Source organism: Strix uralensis, chromosome 3 (genome assembly GCF_047716275.1).
Source record: "Strix uralensis isolate ZFMK-TIS-50842 chromosome 3, bStrUra1, whole genome shotgun sequence".
Classification (NCBI taxonomy): Eukaryota; Metazoa; Chordata; class Aves; order Strigiformes; family Strigidae; genus Strix; species Strix uralensis.
Genome location: NC_133974.1, coordinates 2,095,164 through 2,116,314, shown reverse-complemented (window position 1 = coordinate 2,116,314; position 21,151 = coordinate 2,095,164). Strand labels below are relative to the sequence as shown.

General features: G+C 54.1%; 1 protein-coding gene across 3 annotated transcripts; it reads left to right on the top strand.

Moving 5' to 3' along the window:
- Positions 1 to 9,496: 9,496 nt before the first annotated feature.
- On the top strand, positions 9,497 to 20,186 carry PNOC (prepronociceptin). 3 transcript variants are annotated; one of them, XM_074861284.1, is made up of 5 exons: positions 9,497 to 9,531; positions 10,178 to 10,230; positions 14,021 to 14,157; positions 17,676 to 18,105; positions 19,083 to 20,186. In XM_074861284.1, exons 3-5 carry the CDS (start codon positions 14,038 to 14,040, stop codon positions 19,130 to 19,132), a joined length of 600 nt encoding a protein of 199 aa, XP_074717385.1. In that variant the 5' UTR covers positions 9,497 to 9,531; positions 10,178 to 10,230; positions 14,021 to 14,037; the 3' UTR covers positions 19,133 to 20,186. The 3 variants fall into 3 exon arrangements, with proteins under 3 accessions (XP_074717385.1, XP_074717387.1, XP_074717386.1); XM_074861286.1 differs by having other exon boundaries at positions 17,676 to 18,176; positions 19,083 to 19,140; XM_074861285.1 differs by having other exon boundaries at positions 17,676 to 20,186.
- The last annotated feature ends 965 nt before the right edge of the window (positions 20,187 to 21,151 follow it).

Below are 21,151 nucleotides of genomic sequence, written 5' to 3'. Positions count from 1 at the left end.
ACTTGCTTTTACCAGAATTGACTTTTAAAGAAATAAAGTTAGCCAGAAGTGCCAGCCTGGCACTAAATCTTTCCCCCTCACTTTCCCCCCTTGTAAATTTACTTATCCATCAATAGCTACATCATGTCCCTGCGCTTCCACTACCAATTTTCTACCAGTCCATGCCCTGATACTCACCCCCTTTCTCCAGCTCACCCTCTTCCAACCCCTTCACAAGCCTTACACCACATTTCCCCTCCACTTCAACCACTGTTTCACTCCCAGGCCCCCCACCCCAGGTCATTCTCCACTTCCCAGTACAGATTCCCGCTGCAATTCTCACAGTCCCTCGTTCACTTCCCCCCCCAGCCCTATCCCCAGATAATCCTGCTCCCTTTTCAGCCTCTCATTTCACCTCTCCCTGTGCCAGTGCTCTTCAACACCAGCCCAAGTTTTGCTCCCAAATAACACATTAATCGTTCTCTGCTTTCATGCCCCACATGTTCCTTTCCCAATCCCCTTAACTCTCCCCCCTACTCCCTACCCCGCCTGCTGCTGCCTGCAAAGCCCCCACTTCCCCCCCAAAGTCTCCTCCCTTCCCAAACCCTCAGTCTACCTCGCTCAAGCTACCCTCCCTCTTCCCAGGCCACCTCAGCTTCCTTCTCCATCCCCCTCCCTCCTCCAGCTCCATCCCCAAGCTGTGCTCCTTTCCCAAATCTTCCATCTTTTCACCCAGCCCTACCAACCCTCTCCCCCTCTACTCCCCACTCCTCTCCAAAGCAGACCTCACCACAGCCCAAACCTCCACCTGCCTCTAAACCCACTCCCACCACGGGACAACCACACCCCTTTCCCCATCTCCACACACCTCAGCCCCCTTTCCCCCACCCCACTCCCCCCCATCCCCTCAGGCCCAGCTCTTCCCAGCATCCCACCCAAACCCCCTTCCCCACCTCAAACCCCTTCTCTACCCCCCCGAGCCCCAGCCCCTTCCCCACCTCCACCATCCCCTCAGGCCCAGCTTTTCCCCGCTTCTCACCTAAGACCCCTTCCCCACCTCAGGCCCCTCACCCACCTCCCCAGCCCTTCCTTCTCCCCTTCCCCACCTCCTCCATCCCCTCAGGCCCAGCTCTTTCCAGCGCCTGGCCTAAGACCCCAGCGCCTGGCCTAAGACCCCTGCCCCCCTCCCCACCGTCCCCTCAGGCCCAGTTCTTCCCAGCGCCTGGCCTAAGACCCCTGTCCCCCTCCCCACCATCCCCTCAAGCCCAGCTCTTCCCCACTTCTCACCTAAGACCCCTTCCCCACCTCAGGCCCCTCACCCACCTCCCCAGCCCTTCCTTCTCCCCTTCCCCACATCTTCCATCCCCTCAGGCCCAGCTCTTCCCAGAGCCTGGTCTAAGACCCCCGCCCGGCCTAAGACCCTGCCCCGCCAGCCCCTCAGGCTCGGCTTGTCGCCGCTTCCCTCAGCCCCTTTCCCGCCCCCCCTCACCACCAACGCCCGCTCGCGCCCGGCCCTACAGCCGCTACCGCACTTCCCGCCACAGCCGTGCGGCCCCGCCCACTGGCCGCAGCCAGCCAACCAGAACGAACGAGGAGCAACGGAACCAATCACAAATCAGAAAGGACGGGGCGAGTGGGAGGGGGAAGGGGTGAGGCCTCCGCCGGACCAATCGGCGAACGCTTCGCCATCCTCGGCTCAAACGGCCCGGGCGGGGAAGTTCTGCGCAAGCGTGGTGGTGGCAGAGCGGGAGAACTACACGTCCCTGCAGCCTCTGCGGCGGGACGACGGGCGCCCGCTAAGGACAAACCTCCGCAAAAACGCGTCCGTCCGTCCGTTGGTCTGTCTGTTCCCTTGTCCCGGCGGCGGTTAGCGAGGCGACTGTGCAACACAAAGAAGTGCAGCTGCTTCCCCGCATTCGCCTTCTACCTCTGATTTGGTCCCGACGATTAAAAAAAAAATTAAATAAATACAATTTTGGGGAAACTTGTGGCAGATAAACCAGAGGGTACCCAGCCCACCCACTGCTTCCCCCAGATCAGGGTTCCTGGTGCAGCCCCCCAAGACACGGCGGCGTCAAACGCCGCGACAAGAGCGGCAGAGGGATGTACCCCCATCAGAGCTCTTGGGGGGTCACCCCAAACTGTGGGTCCCCGCCTTGTTCTCAAGCCCGGCTCAGGGTTTGGACGGTGCTGAGGAGGAGGAGGAGGCGGAGGAGGAGAAGGGGGACGGGGTTTCACCATGGGCAAGGCTGATTTCCAGCTCATCTCTCTTAATTTTCAGCAAAACGTGCCTTTTCGATCTGGTTTCTTATTTCCCTCTGTGTCGTGGCTGCGAGAGAAAACCGGGTGTGCATGGGTGAGACGGGGCATGGGGGTTTCCCCACCGCACCTGCAGAAATTAATAAAACCAAAGAGTTTTTAATGACCCGATGGAGCCGTTTGCTGATATTTTAATTTATAGAGAGTGACTGGATTGGGTCGCGTGGCTGAGGGGCGAATGTCTCAGCGGGGGGATATCAGACCATCCTGCATTTTGTTCTGGCTCCTGTTTAACTCTGTCTGGCCACGTTTCCAACCTAAAACACAATTTTACAAGGTGCCTTTGGAGTGTGGAGTTGAGCTGCTGGAGACATCTGTGTCCTCAATTAAGCCCTTAACACTGATGGGGCTGGGAAGAAGGACCAGCAAGAGGCAGCTGGGACCATCTTCATCCCAGCAATAAGGGCTGTTGTGGTCCTCCAGTGAGAAAACACTTGGAACAGTCACTCTGGTTGCATTTCCACTAGGAATTACAACCAAATAAACACCCACAGTGGTCCCACACGTCATCCCGGGGGACAGCGATGGGGACCCAGGGGTGGCAGCTGGGTGCTGGCCCTGAGGACCAGAGCATTAATCAGCAAGGCTGGGGATGGTTTTCCCCCCCGGTCAACCTCTGCGTGGCCATCACACACCCTCAATATTAGTTTTAACAACGCTGGTGGATATGAAAAAAAAAAAACCACCACAGCATTGGTCTGAACTATTTCCTTGAATTTTAAAAACAAGGAGCCAGATCCAGGGATGCAGTATCACCCCCCTGGGGGCACATCAGCCCCAAATCCTGGCTCCAAATGAAGATGCTGCGAGGAGGATGAGCCTGGTGGGATGTCGGGTACCACCCCATTGCCTTCTCAGACATGTCTGGCTGGAGGGGAGGATTTTAATTGCCTCCGCTGGATTTTTATTCCCTTATTATCACGGCAGCATCCTTCAGCCGCTGCGATGTCCCGCAGCAAGGAGCCCGCAGCTCATCCCTCCTCCTCTCCCCTTTCAGCCACCCATCTGCTTGTTGCGTTCCTGTATTTTATCCTGGAAAACAGTAATTTTCTTTTTAACTTTTCTGCCTGGGCAGGCTTTCCTAGACCTCTAGCACATCTGCCCCGAGCTGCCTCTTTCCCCATGCCTCATTGAGAGGACCACTCATCCTTCCTACCCCTTACCCAGCATCACCCATAAACCTACTCCTGCTATCAGAGAGAATCATTATTTTTACATTTGGATTAAAAATATATATATTTTTTTATTTTTTTTTATAATTAAGCATCAGGAAGACCGGTGGTGCAGTTAGTCTGTCCTTCCTCACCCACCCAGCACCCAGCAACAGCTCCCCTTCACTCCTGCAAATTCATCGTCCCATGTGTTGGGGTGTTGGGGGGGAATATTTTAATGGAGAAATCTTAATAAAAAAAGATAAAATAAATCAAAGCCCTGAATGTTAAACATGGGGCCCACTGGGACAGTTTGGACTCTATTAAAAAGCGCTGCACATTCCTCCGGTGACTCAGAGGTTTTATGTGCTAAAGACTACAGTGATGTAGCAGTTTTTCTTTTGCAAAGCACAAAATGCTGGGGTTTGGGGGTTATTTTTTGGTGCATCGTGGTTTAACAGGTACCAGCCCAGGCTCCTTGCTGGGAGGATGCTGGGACCCACACTGGGAATGATGGGGTGAGCGGAGGGTGCAAGGCTGGTCGGCTGGGCAGGGCTGCTGGGCGGGAGGAGAGTTTTAGTTGCTGCCGAGCAAAGAAATCCCTTATAGCTATTTGGTTGGGATTTTTTATTATTGATTGCTGAACCTGTTTCATTAAACTTGAAGCTTTTTTTCCCCAGTGTGAGCCCGGCCGGAGGCAGAGCAAGTGTTTGGGGCTGTGCAGGGATGGATGTGTGCCGGTGCTTTGGGCTCAGAGCCATCCTCCAATCTCCGATGGGATCATCAGCACCTCAAAACCCAAATCCTGCCCCAACAACCCCCCCAGGGCATCTGTGCTGGCTGATATTTCTGAGTTGGTATCGGCTCCATCTCAGCACCTATAGACATCACAGTGTCTATAAGCAATGGTAATCTCCTAGGGAAGGTGATTGCTAATTATCTCCCCTCCCGGGGAAAGTTGCTCCATCTCAGCCAAATGTCACCCGTCAACGTCCAGAGGGGGACACAGAGGGGCTCCGGGTACCGGCAGGGATGAAGCTGCATCCTCACCTCATCCCACATCCAGCAGAGGATGGCACAGGGTGGGAATGCAAGAAAAGAGAGAAAAAGATCCAATTAGGGTGAAAACTCATTTGTCCGCCCCGCAGCAGCGTGGTGGGTGTCGGAGGTGGCTGCGGGGACTTTCCGACCACCTGATGGATGTTGGGGAGGGGGGGGAACAGCCTCTCTTCTCCCCCGAAATAGCCGCCGGTGGGAAATGAGTCACTGGTTTCAATCTGGTTTCTCGCCAGCCCATCCCTGCCACCATCCATCAGACGGGGCTGAGCCGAGCAGATTTTTTTCCCCAGGGAAGATTTTTTTCACAGGAAGGAGGAGACAGGGGGTGCCACGGCCTCAGAGCAAGAAGCGAGTAGATAGTTTGAACATCATCCTTCCCATCTTTCAAGTGCTGGCCCCAGGTGCTGAACATAAATATAACAGCTAGGGGGGTAACAGCATCATCGCTTCTGGATGCTTTGGGGGGCAGAGAGCCTCCAACAGCAATATTTCTGCTGTTTGGACCTGCAAACCCACGTACATATATGTGGACGTGCCCACACTTCCCACGCCATGGGTTAAAATCTTTCCCATACAAAGCTCTTTCTCTGCCCCTAAGTATTTTTTGGGATTTGCCTAAAGTCAAGAGCTTTTCTCCAAAAAAAATCAGCGTATGGTGCTAATAAGGGGATTTTCCCACACTGGGATCAAGCTTATCTCCAGCCAGACCACCCGCTCAGGGCATGGAAGGGACATACAAGAGATGAATCGCCATATGTTGGAGCATATTTGGGGGTAGATCTACCAGTTTCCACCTCTATTTGAACAAAAAACTGCTCCACAGCCTTTTTTAACAGCTCCTCTGACAGCCCATCCGACAACCTCTGACCATCCCTGTGGCTTCCTGATCCCTGCGTTGCTCCTCGGAGCCGAGCATCCCATACAACACTCCAGACGTGGCTCCACAGATGATGAATAAAGAGGGGTAATGGCTTCAGGCACTTCTGAAATTCAGATATCCTCCCAGCTTTCAGGCACCATCATCTCAACGGCCTTAATTCATCAGTAAGAGGTAATTTGTGAAAGGATGGGTGATCGTCAGCAAAGTCTTATTGCTCCCCGCTCCAGCGCTAATAAGCGGCTGCAGAAGGGTTTGAGCGACAGCTAAATGAGCACAATCGGGCTTTCAATACAACTGCAATTTCTAACAAGATGACACAAATACTTGGCGGGGCTCCGTTGAGCCCCCACCACTTGCTGAGGCTGAGCATCGAGCAGCAGAGCTCTTGTGCTGCTGGCAGTATCTCCCGTTGGGTTTATTTCTTGAGGAACCTCTTTGTGGCTCTGCTTGGAGAAGACCACAGGCTGTTGTCTGGGTGTGCTCTGGTTTGTGGGATCAGGCCAAGGTGGGTACATGGTGATGGTGGTGGCAGCTAACGTCTGTGTGTCCCATGGGAGAATGTTGCTGAGGAGGGCAGAGCCATGGGGACGTTTGGGGATGGTGTGTCCAAGCATGGGGTAACTAGGAGGATGGTCTGGGATGCTGGTACAAAGAGCTTTGGGGGCAAAAATTGCCTTGAATGGCAAATTTGGAGATGTTTGAAGAAAAGACATCACCCATCTTTGTTCTTTGTATAGGGTTGATGTGACAGGACCCCCCGAACCAACACCAGAGGAAGGGTGGGGACTCCAGATCCATCTGCAAGCAAAGCAGGTGCTGGTGGAGGGTTTCTGATCTGGTCAGGGCAGTTTGGTCCCACAAATTAATTCAAAAACCACCAGGATGGATGTTCTCCATCACCTTGCTGTGGGCCAGAGATGCTCTCCAGCTACCGCTGCTCTCCAAGAGCTGCCTCATCCCCACTGGGACTGGCCCAGAGATGGAGATAGAGATGGGGATGGAGATGGAGATGGATGGAGATGGGCACATCCTGTGACTCCTGGGGTCATTCCAGGCAGGGGTGTGAAATACACCCCCCTTATTATTTTTAATAATGGCCCATTTTGGGTCCCTGCTACCTTCCATCCCCCTTGGGTCATAAAGTCCCAGGAAGGTAGGATGAGACCTCCAGAGGGCTCTGGTCCCAACCCTACTCAAAGCAGGGCCAACCTCAAAGCAGGTCATGCTGCTCAGCACCTGTCCAGACATGGTTCCAACATCTCCAAGGATGAAACCTTGAGGCTGTGCAGAGAAGAGCAGTCATGTCCCTTGGGCCTTAGGGGTAAAATATCCCTTTCCCAACACAAAATGGAGTTTCCATGTCCAAACTGGCCCCTCCCAGCAGCAGGGATGAAGGGCATCAAGCAGAAATTACGATCTTCTCTGATGTTGCCTCAGGGTGAATTGCTCTAGTCCCTCTTCTCTTGTAGGAATATCATCTTTCCTGCTCGATGCAACGTGCAGGAAGGGATTGCTCTCCCCTCCCTTTCATTTTGTATTTCTTAACATTTCTCCCAAATCCTTCAACTCACCCATTCTTGACCTCAGACTCATTTCAGCCAGGATCTACTGGAGGCCCAGCAGTGAAGCCATTATTGTCCACGTTACAGTGGAGACCAGGCAGAGGATTACGTGCTGCTTTGCCCATGAAGAGCTGCATCCCCATGGGAGGATGGTTTCTGCCCCATTGCGTCCTCCTGCTGCCCGTCAGACCCCTTCCTGAGCTCATCCAACTCACTAAAGTGGTAGAAAACCAACCTGAGTGAAAAGTGGTTGATTTTCCCACCCGGTGAATGGAATCAGCTCCAGCCCAGCTGCAATATTACCCGCAGCACCCATCGCCGGTGATGGAGCCAGAGGGTACCCCACACACGCCTCATCCCTATGGCTTGGCAAAGAGCTGCTTTACGCTCCCTGCATTTAAATTTGGGGTTTGCTGCCTGCCTGTACCCCTGCTTGGTGTAGAAAGGTCTCCAGGCAACCCTCGGCAGTGCTTCCAGAGGTCCCCACGTTTGGCGTGGAGCCTCAGTTAAGGTTTATCAACAGTGAAGAATGCAAACAAGTTCCCATCATGCCCAGCAATTAGGGGCACAGAAATGACTTGAGCCTTCATCACACTCATCCTCGCCCCGCCAGGGTAGAGCTCAAAGCCCCCCATCATTGCCGATGGGAGTAAATCAGCATTACCCCGCTGCTGGCATTTTTCAACCCCAAATTCGGTGAAATGAAGCCCTTTAAGTATCTTATTAAAGTGTCTCACCGAGGCTGCCTGTGAGCAGGATGCGGCCCTGGCATTGAGCACCTGATTCTTGAAACGCTCCTGGAAAATCACCTCCCGGGCGGTGGTACCCGAGCAGGGGCTGGGAGAGGAGGTGATGCTCGGGTATATGTTTGTCTTGAGGGAGGGGACGGCTGCCCAGAGTTAATTAGGAAAATAATCAGGCAGCATCATGGGAGGCATCACACAGGCTTGGGTATGTCCTCAGCCCCTCCAGCTGCAACATTTAAGGGATCCAAGAGACCAGGGAAACAACACAACTTCCCAGCTCCCGAGTTTTCCAGCTCCTGCGTTCTCCAGGCAGCTTTCAAATCCTCTCCATGTTTCCCTTGCGCCAGATCCCATCTGCTTTATGTCCTCTTTCTGAAAAGGATCGTTGCTTTTCGCTGCTAATTGCCTGTCACTTCGAATCGTCCTGCTCTGCCTCACCAGGGATGCTCATCCCCCCCTTAAACTGCAGAGGAGAGCGCTCCATCGGACCCAACTTTGAAAGAGAAATGCCCAAAAACCTTAAAAAAAAAAAAAATCTGTATTTTCTATCCTAATTTTACAAGGGGCGAATCACCCCCAGATCCCAAACCTGTTCCCTCCCCAGTACTGGTGATGGGAGTTTAGCTGCCGGTACCCACACAGACCTGGAAAAACCTGGAAACGCTGCAAAAATGGGCATTTCTCCTGCCTAGCGTGCTGGCTTTGGGCACCTCAGCTGTCAATCATCCCCCCCCCCCCCCCCCCCCCCGTTAATTAGCAAGACTGTAAACCACGTCACCCCGATGTCATTTGCTGCCTCCTGCTCCTGCCAGCTCAATAGCATCATCATCACCGGCTCAAACAAGGGGCGGCGGAGGCAGAGTGGCCGGGTTAGGGGAGAAGAGGCTACGGCGCTTCAATAAACACCAAGAAATTAATATTTTGGGGGGCTGAGGAGGGAACAGCAGCCCTGAGAGCTTGTAAAATTACCCCAGGAGAGGACAAAAGAAGCATGAAGCTTTCTCACTCCGGCTCAGCTGCTGCTTGGCTTTGCATAAAAGCCAGAGAATATGTCCTTAATGAAAAAACAAGTGGTTAAGGAAAGACTGAAGCAATAGATCTATGTAAAACATATTTTAAAAGATAAATATAAAATATATATATATTTTTTAAAAATCAGCATCCCTATCTCCAGCACTCGCCTGGGATCCTGATGGGGAACCACTTTGCCCCAGGTTTCCTGTGGGGCCAGCCCAGCATCGCTCACCAGCCCTATTTTCCCCTAAACCACCCCAAATCCAGGCTCACATCTTGCCCCCAGCACTGGGCAGGTCCCCTCCAACCACTCCTACAATGCCGTTTCACCACTTTTTGGCATTTTCATCAATTTCTAGAATTTTTTTAACGTCTGCCCAAGTGCCAACGCATCAGAGGTCTCACCCGGGGGCATTAAACGCAACTATTTAATAGCTGTAGCCGAACTGAAAAGCGTTTCGCTCCGATCTCCAGCCCTTCCTAGGGAGTCGTTACAAGAAATTACCAAGATAGGATCACAGAGCCGCGGCAGATTTTATTATTTAATTGCCGAGGTGGGGCGGGGAGAGATGCTTGGGGGGGTCCTGGCTCTGTGCCGGCAGGAAAGAGCGTTACTGCTGCAGGTCACCTAAATGGGGAAAAAAATAGGGTGATGCTGGTTTGCAGGAGAAACCGTTGAAGGTCGAGACCGGTTTGGCCTTTCCAAACCAAAGGCAGCATCTATCCCTGATGCCGGAGTGGCCAAATCCAGCTCTCCGCTTCGTGAGGTGCCGGCACGCGGCTGCGTCTGGCTCTCCGGGCGTTTCCATCAGCCATGAAACGTAAAGTTGGAATTTTCTGCTCCCCCCCTCCATCATCTGCTGAGCCTGAAATCAATTATTCCCACCCGCACGCTTGCCATCGATGCACGACGCGTTCGGTAGCCGCGCGGTGTTGCCGCAGCCGTGCCGGAGAGGATTGGTAACGGGGTTGGGGACCCCCCCTTCTCCTCCTCCTGAGGTCTGAGGTGGGGAAAAGAGCCCCCCTGGGAAGGGCTGGGGGCTGCCCTGGTGGTCTGGGGGGTGATTTTGGGGCTCACCCAGCTGCTGGTGCCTTCAGCTCCTTGTAACCCCCCAGATCTGGACCAGGGCACATGGGGGCCACTGAGCAGCATCTTCGCAACCCCCCCGGCCTCCATCCCAACCCCACCATCCCCAGGCTGCTGGGAGACACAGCACCTTTGGCTACCCACGAGGCCGGCATCCCCTCACCTCTTTCGGGGTTGCCCCCTTAGGTTTGGGGAGGAGGAGGAGGAAGGGATGAGGGCTGCAGGAGGGGGGGGAAGGATGCACATCCCCGGTCCCCAGCTGCTGGCTGGCGCATCCCTCCGCCGGCAGCCCCCGGGGGTGGGCTCAGCGACGCACGTGTTCGGGGAGGGAGGTGTGGGGATGCGTGTGTACACCGTCTATATATACCACCGTGGTACAGGCGCCGGAGGAGTCACAGATCAGAGGAGCCGGCAGCCGACAGCACACCCGCAGGTAGGAAATCTGCTTTAATTCTCCATCCTAGGGGGGCTTGGCTGGTTTTTTTTGTCCGAGGATGGTCCGTCCAGCTTGGATTCACAGATAGATATTCCCCTCCCTGCTAAGGGTTAAACGAAATATCTTCCCGGAGGGAGAAATCTATCTCCTCTATCCCAAGAGAGGAAAAGTTTCAGCTTCACCATCCAGCCCCAAAATCAACCGGAGTGGAGCTGGAGGGATGCAACAAGAGTCGGCGCGGGCCGCCTGCGCGAAGCCAGGGGGAAGCCCACGGGGTGATGGTGGGTTCCTCCGGGCTGGGTTGGATTTTTTAGGGGTTTTTTTTTGGGAGCCGTCGTACCATGACTTTCCCCATTCAGTATTTCTGCCCCTTTTTTTTCTAGCCAGGACTTCACCAGGGGCACTGCGGGATGCTCCGGGAGATCCCCAGCTTGCAAGCAACCCCTTTTTCCCTTCCAAAAAGCTCAAAAAGGAGGAAAATAGAGGGTCCTTTTGTTGCTTTGATTTTTTTTAGTCCCCCCCCAAAAAGCAGGAATGAATGGCTGAGACATGGGGATGTGGGGAGAAATGTTCTTCCTGAGCTTTTTTACCTCTAAACAGCCTTTCTCAGTCTCTCAAGCCCACATCTGTGTTTATAGTCGCGCCGCGGCATCTAATTTCGGCCAATTATGGCCAATTACCTGATTGAGGGGGATCAACAAAAGGAAAGGTTTATTTTTCTGGTGAGCGCTGGGCATCTGCAGCCAATCCCCTCACACACACTCCCAAATCCCTCCGATTCTCCCTAAATTCCCCCCAGAAATTCACCCGGCACAAAGCTGTGCGGCATTGCCAGGTTTTGGGGAGCCAGGGAAGTGTTTTAGCCAGTGCCAGTGGGGGACACTGTTGGACAATATTGTGCTTTTTCGACTGGAAAAAGCTTTGACTCCTTCAATGCTGGCTCCCAGCGGGGCTGGATCCTGCCCGGTGGCATCTCTCTTGCCCTCGGGATCGGGCCTTGGCTTTGGGCACTGGGGGAATTAGCAGGTAAAAAATGAATTGGGGCTGGTTTTGCTCCGGGCGTGGGAAGAGAGGAGCTCCTGAATGTGCTCCTCACGTGGCGGGACTGATCCTGACGTGGGAAAGCGAGAGCATCGCTGCATTTAAACCCTTGTTAAGGTGTTTGGGGAAGGATGGTGATCCCACTGCCGGGATAATCCCTGCTGTTAGCATCTCCCATGTGAAGAGGGGATGAAGCATCCCTGGGGAGAGGCAGGGAGCATCTCCCCAGCGCTGCCCGCGAGCTCCCAACCCCAAATCGCATCAAATCAAGCGAATAAAACCCATCTCAGCAAGCACCTGCTTCCCCTTCTACTTCTTCTCCTCGGGTTATTCACGTCCCACATCCTTCCCGCTGCCCCCCGCATCAGCCCTTTTATAGGGCTGCATCACCCACATCATCCCACCCGGAGCAATAAATAAAAGCCGCTTGTCCTGATGGATAACCAGACCCCGCCGTTATCTGAACTGCAGGCTGGATTTCTAGAAAAACCTCTTTTTTCCCCCCCAATATTAATGAGGATAATTGGTAACTGGATTGAAAACTCCGGAAGACGCACCCTTGGGGCAGCCCAATAGCAGCTGGGGGGGTCCCAAAGCTGTTTTGTGAGATGGAGTGGCCGTATCCTGACACACCCCACACCCCTCCCGGGTCAGATAGGTTTATTTTTGGGGGAGGAAGAGGAAGGTTCGTGCCCAGGAGCAGCCACAGTGTCCGAGGAGCCACGGGGGTGGCTGTGGTATGCCGCCGGAGCTGTCACATCCTTTGCCGGGGTCAATGGCATCCCCAGGCATGAGGGCAGTGGGTCTGGCTGGTGCATCCGTTTAGAAATAGGGCACAGGTTCAGTTTTCCCAGAGGAAAAAATGGGAAAAAATATGAAAAAATGGGAAAAAAGAGGGAAAACTCTGAAGAAATGGGGGAAAACGGAAAAAATTGGGAAAAAAATAGTGAAAAGGGAAAAAATGGGAAAAAATGGGAAAAAAGGCACCCCTCTTTTTCTCATGGGTCTGTGGCTGTGAAACTCAGGAAGGGGCTTCGTGCCATCACTACCCCATAACCCTGCCACCCCCCCCTCGCCCCAAACACCCACGGGCAGAAGCAAGAAAAATATCCACCACACTCACTCCTTCCCTTTTAATGGGCTGATTTAATTGGGGGGGAGGGGGGGGGGGAGGGGTGCACCGATGCACCAAGGGGGGGGTCGTTTCCCTCTTTCCCATCCCTGCCCCAGCCGGTGATGCCGGTGATGCCGGCAGGGAACCGCATCCCGCGTGCCCGATAGCATCTTTCAATTAACCGGGAAGAAAAGCCGAGCCGTAATCTCGGCGCCTCTTCCGCAGCCAGATGTGACCTGCTTTTCCCAGGACATGGGACTTGATGGCTCCTGGGGACATGGGGACAGGGCTGGGGGTGGGTTTCAGCCCTCTCCCTGGCTCTGCTGAACCCCATTTTGGGGCTGAGTGATTTTTTGGGAGGGTTTGCTCCCTCCTGGGAGCTTTCTGTCAAGCCTCTGACTCACACCGCCAGTCAATTTTAATGAGACTCGACGAAGATTAAGCCTTAATTCCCGCTCCTTATCAGCTTCCCCTCGTACCCTCCAGCAAATGACAACTGGGAGCCGCCAGGCTCTGTGTCACTGCCCGACTGGCAGGGACGAAAGGTGACTGTGATGCCGGTTGGGGACCCCAAAGGATGCTCTGCTTCCATTTCAAGGAGTGGGGGTGTCCCCCCACCTTGGTGAGGTGGGAAATAAATGGGGAACCCCTGCCCAAGAGCTCAACCCCCCCCAAAAGCAGCCTGAAATGCTGCTGGAGCAACACACGGGTTGCAAAGCCGTCACTGAGGTCTTCCTCGCCTCCAAGTATCTTGGTACGGGGCTTTCTGGGTGCTGCTCTGGCATGGAGGGACCTCGGCGCCACCAAGGGTAGCACCAACCTTCACGTCCCCATCCTGCTCCTCTCCATCACCTCCATCTCATCCCCTCACTGGCTTATGAACCTGGTGCCATGCAGCACCAGAACCCACTCCCAAGGAGCATGAGGATGTCAGATACCTTTTCCTGGTGGGATGAGGGCGAGTGGGGAGTCAGGAGGACCAACCCTCCTGTTTGCAGATGACCTAAATGATCCAGATGAGTCCTGGATGCATCAGGCTAAATCTCCAGGAACTGGGAGAGAAGCACACGGCCTTGGTCATGTCACTTAATAGCCACCCGCATCTGATGTCGGCAAAGCCAGACAGGACATGAGGGTTTCTTTAGGAATTGGCTTTGCTGCTCCATGCTGGGCAGGCTCAGATCCCGGCAATCCCCAGGCAGCGACGGCTGAACCCTCCCAAGATAGGGACAGGGGCGGCAGCACCCCAAAAACGGCCAGGAGGGGAAACCAGAGCAGGACATCCTCTCCCAGCTCAAGTGATGCTCGGATAAGGAGTGTCCTGCTCAGGGGACAGCCAGGGACGTGCCGCCCCACCACGTCCACCTGCTAAAATAAGCCCTGGCTGGGACTCGTGCCATGAGATAGCCTGGAAAAAATGAAGCCGGGACACTCAGGATCTGTTTTGAGGATGAGGAGGCAGCCAGGCTCCTTTCCCAAAAGGATAATTTTGGCAGGGAGACTGAGAACACGCATGTCTGGGGAGGGGTGAGGGAGGACAGGCTGAGAACGGGCACATTTCAGTGCAGGTGCAGGGCTCGGCGGTGCCGGTGCCGTCCCGGCTTGACAAGTTTTCTCTCTCCCGCGCCACAGCCGCTGCCGGTGCCACCATGAGGGCTGTGCTCTGGGACCTGCTGCTGCTCTGCCTCTTCGCCCGGGCACGGGGCGACTGCCGGGGGGACTGTCTGCGCTGCGACCGCCACCTCTACCGGGACAGCTTCGATGTCCTCGTAAGTCCCTCTGCCTGCTGGCTTGTCCCCCCACCACGCGCAGCACCCCTGGGGGTAGCACCTATGGGTGCTGTGCCAGCTGCACCCCCACACACACTGGATGGGCACCCTCCTCCCTGTGCCAGGGGTGGGGTTTGGGGTCTGGGGGAGCTTTGACTGCCAGTCATTGCCAAACCCTGAGGGGAAGGTGACACTTGCTGTCACTGTCCCTCCTCCTTGGACACCCCCTCGGGGACACCATTGGACAAGATGGTCCTGAGGGAGGATGCAGACCCCAAATCAGCTGCTGGGAGTGGTGGGGACAAGGCTGTGATGGCCCAAGGAGGGTCCCAAGACCCCAGGCATCCCCAACTTTCCTGCCCCCATGGCTTGTGGAATCATTATCCTCACCTACACCAACACTGGACCCCCCCAGACCCCCACCCCATCTTCCAAGGAGCCACCAAAACCCCCCTCTGAGCCCCATCAGGATGGGACCAGCTTTGCAGATGGCTGGCGAACGGGTGTTTTGGGGGACCAGGCAGCAGGCACCCCACAGCCGCTCTCGCCCTCTTGATTTGCCTCCAACACTGAATGGAAAGAGCCATTAAACAGCATTTTTGGGTTTTTTCCAGCCCCTAATCCTTTCTTTTCCCCTCCGCTGAGCCGTGGCTGTGCCCTGGCCGGCAGCATTTCTTTCCCTCCCGTTCCCCCTTCACCTCCCGGGGATTATCCATCATCCCCCCCCACCTGCTCGCCTACTTATTAGCAATGATAAATCACGGTGGGTTGAGACATCCACCCCAAAGGAGCCGGCAGCTCGGGAAGGCCCCAGGGCTGGGAAATATCCCCCCAAAACCAGGGGGTCCACTGACTTCCAGGGCAGCGTGGAGATGCTGGAGCCACCCAGTGCCACTCCTTTCCTGGCAAAGCTTCCTGCAATCACACATCGCTGTCACCGAGTTTTGGGGCATGATCGCCCTGGTTTTGCCCCAAAATGTTGTTTTGCAGTCTGAGGGCAGCAGCGTCTCTGCAGGGTCCTGCTTCTGGAGCTCAATTTTGCTCTGTCTTCCCCGGCCAGCAGGATGGAGAGATGAGCTGGTTGGTGGCTCACGGGTCCCGTGCAAGGTTGTATCTCAAAGCAAGAGTGGTTTGAACCAGGAGCAGAGGAACACGGGGTCTTCTGAGGCTCAGTTTCAGCTGGAAGAAGCATCGAGGTGGGATTTGATACAGCATCCCACCATTTACAAAGCAACAGCCAAGGAAGTCCCATCAGTGACGTGGCTGATCCATCCTTCAGAGGTAGAAACAGGAGATGCTGAAGTTACAGACACACCTGCACCAGCATCGCAGCTGCCAGGGCAGGACAGGGACCAGCTGATGGAGATTGGTCTTCAAGATGTGGATGAATCACCTACGTCCTGGTCCCCAGAGTCATCTAGGGACGGCGCAAACCCACGGTGGCACCGTTAACGCCAACCGAAGATCGGAAGGAGCCTCCCCAAGTAGTTTTGGCACTGGACGTGGAGGAGCATTGGCTGGTGTTTGCGGAGGACTCCCAAAACACCGCAAGCAGAAGCCATTTCCATGTGAAATCAGACCACAGCGTGATGGCCAAGGACCCTGGGATGTTCATGGGGCTGTTTTGTGGGTGAGTGATAGGACCACTGATGATCTTCAGCCTGAGGCCTGGGGTAGTTCCTCTTGAAGCCTATTAGCTGGTACTCATCAGAGCTGTTACCTCCATGTGATCCACCACCTTTCAACTCCAGCACGGGGCACTGTCAGGACACCGTCCATCAGCCATAGACCCTGCCAAAGCCTTGGAGATGCTGGGACAGGATCTTAGCTCAGCACAGGATGCCCTTGGTGTCTCCACCAGGACCCTTGTAGGTGTCCTGGCATACAAGACCCTCATCATCACCTCACTTTGGGACAACTATTTTTCTTTTGACTTTTTGTCTGAAGAACCTGGCTGCCCTTGGGGATGGAAATAGCCAGTTGCTGTAGAGCCACATGCTTGAGCTGCAGCCCTGAGACACCACGTTGGGACTTGTAGCACCTCTCACCTGGTGAAGTTAATGAACCCATGGTGAAGAGGGTCTTCACAAGGGTTTTGGTCTTGCAGATGGCTTGTAGCAATGAGACACGCCAACGTGCTTCAACATGAGGTCCCCCAATTGGTGTTAAACATGTAAAAGAGCCCACCACGAAGATAACGTCAGGATGGAAACACTCCAAGGCGAGGGAAGACAATTCTTCCCTTCTGGGCCCTCTGGCCCTGGTTTCTTTAGGCCTTTATTTAGTTTGGTTCTTCTACCATATTCTCATGGATGGTTTCCCCTGGGCGCTGGTTTTGGTGGTACCAGCCCACTTGGGCTACCGCCCCACAGCTGGGTCTGTGTCCTGCCTTGGTGGATGAGGCCTCTTGGAGAGGGATGAGACACAAATGCAGTGGGATGCACCCATGGGTGCTGAGAAAGCCTGTTGGCACCTCTTCATGAGGCGGCTCTTGATGGCCTTTGGAGGGCCGTGGTGATCGGGGCGGGTTCCTGGGGGCTGGGAAGAGGCAGATGTCACACATGTCTTTGACGAAGGCCGGGACACTATGGGCTGGTCGGCCTCACCTCGATGCTGGGGGAGGTGGTGGAGCACAGCCTCCTGCAAAGCGTTTCCAAACGTACGAAGGACAAGAAGGTCATCGGTAGCAGCCAGCACGGATTTATGAAGGGGAAATCACGCTTGACCAACCTGATAGCTTCCTGCAGCGAGACATCCAGCTTGTCCTGACTTTCATCAGGCTTTGACATTGTCTCCCATGACGTCCTCGTAGACAAGCCGCTGAAGCGCAGGGTAGATAAATGGGCAGGGAGGTGGACTGAAACCTGGAGGACCTTGACATCTTCATTAACGGCCGGGATGATGTGGCACACGCACCCTCAGCAATTAGCAGATGATGCAGACTTGGAAGGTGTGGGTGGTAGCCCACAGGGTCATCCTGCCATCCAGAGCAACCTTGCCAGGCTGGAGAAATGGGCTGGTAGGAACCTCACGGAGTTCAGCAAGGAGAAAAGCAAAGTCCTACCCCTGGGGAGGAACAACCCCAGGCACCAGGACATGCTGTGGGCTCTTCCCACCTCCGCTGTCCCACGACTTGGTGATTTTTTTGGGCTCAGCTGAAGGACCCAGCAGCACGGAGCACGGGGTGGAGGGATGGGAGCATGGATGCCAACGGGGAAGTGTGGAGCATGTCCAGAGCTTGTCTAGGGAGGGTTGGGAGAGGGATGTTGCGCAGCTGCCATGGCTCCTCAGCATCTCCACTGCCTCTGGGAGTCCAGGATGGGGTTTTGGGAGGGGACATCTTGCCAAATGAGGCCAGGCAAGGGCTGACGAGCTGCTGGCACCTTTCCATGGGTGTCTCCCAACATTTCATTGCTGAACGGGCTGGAAGTGGGGGGTTGGCAGAGCACTGGTGTCCCACAGTCCTGTGGTGGGGGCCCAAAACCCACCTGAGGCCCAACCCTGTGTCTCCCGCGTAGGTCTGCATCCTGGAGTGCGAAGGCGAAGCCGTGCCGCGGGCCACCTGGGAGCTGTGTGCTGCTGCCGCTGGCCGAGCCGCCCCGCGGCCCCGCGACCTCCAGGCCGCCGGCGATCCCTGGCATGGCGCGGTGGTGGCGGCGGGGCCGGTGAGCCCGCTGCAGGTAAGCGAGCTGCTGCGCCAACGGGAAGACGAAGACGAAGGCGTCGAAGCGGCGCCGGGCGCCTTCCTGCAACCACCCGAGGACATTTCCCGACGACTCGGCGGCTTCCCGCGGGGGACGCGCGGCTCGAGGCCGGCGCCGACGGCCAGGGGGGTGCAGAAGCGATACGGGGGCTTCATCGGGGTCCGCAAGTCGGCGAGGAAGTGGAACAACCAGAAGAGGTTTAGCGAGTTCCTGAAGCAGTACCTGGGCATGTCGCCCCGCTCCAGTGAGTACGACATTGCCGGCGGCATCAGCGAGCACAACGAGATCTAACGGAGACCCGCGCCGCCCGGCTAGGTCCGCCATGGCCAAAAAAGTCAACCCTCTACCCCTCTACACCGCATGTCCATAGGTGCCCATTAAAAAGGGGGCAAAAAAAAAAAAAAATTCGGAAATGGCTTGAAAAATGCCGAATTGGAGACCGGGGAGGGATGCTGAGGGCAGCCGGCGGCATCTCGGCATCCAGAGGGTGCTCGGGGAAAGGCCCTTTGCTGTCAGCGCCCCCCCTGCCAGGGACGATGGGCAAAGGGGGGGTTGTCCTCGACACCAAATAGGTTTGAAGCCCTTCCCCCAAAAAGAAAAAAAAAAAAGTAAAGAAAAAAAATTTAAAATTAAAAAAAGTAAAATTTTAAAATTTAAAAATTAAATTGAAATAAATCAAAATGAATTAAAATAAATTAAAATAAGTTAAAATAAATTAAAATAAATTAAAATAATTTATTATTTTAAATTTTTTTAAAAAACCTTCTCCTTTTAGAAATGAAATAATTCCTCCCCAAAACGCTCCAGCTTCACATCACCAAATCGAGCAGCGGGTTAACCCCGTGCTGCCGCTCCCCGGGGACCACCGTTCCCCCCCCCTCCGCCACCACCGGCTCCACGCCGGGATGCTCGGAGCCCCCAACCCCCCCACCCTGCAGCTGCCGAGACCACCCATCCCCCAATGTACAATTTGGGAGAATTTTAAACTTTTTTCCCCTTTTTTTTTGGTTCTTTTTCCTTTTTTTTGCCCCGGGTGGCATCTCTCTAAATTAGGGGATGCACCCCCGGCCCCGCAGCCCCTGGGAGAGAGCCCCCCGCTCCCTCCGCTCTCGGCTCAGCTGCTTTTTTTTTTTCCTTTTTTTTTTTTTTCTTTTTTCTCTTTATTTTCTTCTTTTTCTTTTTCTTTCTTTTCTCTATTTTTTTATTTTTATTTTTTTATAGCGTTCCGGCACCGCATCCCAGCACCTTCCGCCAGGCACAGGCAAACTTAACCCTGCTCCTGTCCACCCCAGCAGCCTCCATCCTCTCTCTGACGGACCCCAAAGCGCTTCAGACTCGCACGCGTTCAGAAATCACTTTGCTCTTCACTCACTAAAGCCAGATTTAAACCAGGACCCGACGAATTTCGTCCTCCGCCGGCGACGGGAGAGAGATGCCGCGGGGAGGGGGCGGGGGGAGAGGACTGTGGGGGAGCGGGTGGAAATTCAAAACAAAATAAGGAAAAAAAAAGGGATTTTCGCAAAAAAATTGGATTTTTTTTTTTTTTTTTTGGGTTGGCCACTGCGAACAAGCCACCTTGGATCCAGCGGAAATTCAGCCCCCACCCCACATTCCCAGTGCCTTCCCCGGCAGCGCTCGGCATCCCCCGGCCGGGGCTTTCGGCTTCCCACGGGATTTATTTCCAATTTTTGGGATGGAGGATGCCGAGGGGTCACGTCCCACCGTGGCTCCGTCCCCACGCGCCCAACCCAACAGCCACCACCACCGGCCCCCACCCCAGCGCCCAGAAACCACCTGAAAACGTTTATTTTTAATTTTTTCCCCCTTTTCAATTCTTTTTTTCCTCTTTTCCTTTTTTTTTTTAACTCTTTTCCCTGAAGTTTTGTAACGCCTCCAGGGTTGACTTCTTTGCTCAGCAATACAAACCACGCGCCCGTTTTCCTTGCAGCCCCCCTCCCCCCCCCCCGCATGCATCACGTCGCAGTCCCCGTGCCAGGATACGGATTTTTCCGTGTCATTCCCAGGAGGACAACGGGATACGGCTGATTCCGCCTAATTTGCTACCCAAAAAAAAAAAAAAAAAAAAAAAGCATATCCCAGGAGCGACTTCTTCGCCCGGGTCTCACCCGCAGCGCTGCCCTTCACCGTTTGTAAAAAAAAAAAAAAAAAAAATAAATTAATAATAATATAATAACCCCTACGGAAAAAAAAATAGAAAAAAAAAAATTCCAAGATCTTGTTCTTTTTAATTGTTTCATACAAAGATTTCTCCATTAAACTTGTACATAGCAAAAGGATTAATAAATTAGTTTACTGTTTCTACGATATTATTGCGACTGGCGACCGTCACTTGGGTCAACGCTTGCAGAGCGGGTCCCTGCTGCCCCCCCCGCCGCGGGGGGATGGAACTGCCCCACTCAGTAGTTTGGTTTTAGGGGGAAAAAAAAAAAAAAAAAAAAAAAAAAAAAAAAAAAGAGAGATTTTCGTAAATTTGCATTATTTCCAGAGTGGGGGTTCCAGAGAAATCCCCCCTTGCGTGGGCTGTTGTGGAGCTGCAGGGGGGGGCGGTCCCACTGCACCTGCCAAAAATGGGATGGATTGGCTATTTGGGGGAAAAAAAAGTTGGGATTTTAGGGCTTAAGAGAAAAAAGGGGAATTTCTGCCCAGCTCCATCGTGCCCAGAGCCCTTTTCCAGAGGTGCCCACACCCGCAGTCCCCCCAGGGAGGCCCCAGCCCGGCTGGAAATGTGGGGGTTCACCTCTCTTAGGAGCCTCCCCGCAGTCACCGCCCAAGCACTATTTTTTAGCATCGCCATAGAAACGGAGCAGCGGAGGGGTAGGGATGCACTGCCGCCCCAGTGTCCCCAGTTAGGTCCCAGTTTACAAATTGGGTTAATGAACCAGCTCGGGGCAGAGAGCTGGTTTCTGTTGTTTGGGTGTTTTTTGCCAAACAAGGGGAAAAAAAAAAAAAAAGAGGGGTTGGCAATAAAAAAATTAATTGGGGGAAGACTTTGGCCGGTGGAGGGTTTGCTTTGCCCACGATGCGCTGCGAGGGGCCGGGCTCAGCCATAACCCTGCAGAAATTGTAGGAATTGTATCAGTTTGGCCTCCCCAGGATGCAATTTTTATTTTTTTTTTCCCCCTTTCCTTTCTCGTGCAGGGGAGGCATCATTCCACTCTGCATCCCCATTCCCCTCTCCCCCTTTTTTTTCCTTTTCCAGTTCCTCTTTCACCTCAACATGCATAAAAAAAAAAATATAAAATTATCCTTTTTTTCTTTTTTTTGTATCA

What these genes read in the sequence shown, in the direction of transcription:
- PNOC (XM_074861284.1), top strand. Translation starts at nt 14,038, where the DNA reads ATGAGGGCTGTGCTCTGGGACCTGCTGCTGCTCTGCCTCTTCGCCCGG. An exon ending in GGGACAGCTTCGATGTCCTC is followed by an intron (nt 14,158 to 17,675) that starts GTAAGTCCCTCT and finishes TCTCCCGCGTAG; the next exon opens with GTCTGCATCCTGGAGTGCGA. An exon ending in GGGCATGTCGCCCCGCTCCA is followed by an intron (nt 18,106 to 19,082) that starts GTGAGTACGACA and finishes ATTTTTTTATAG; the next exon opens with CGTTCCGGCACCGCATCCCA.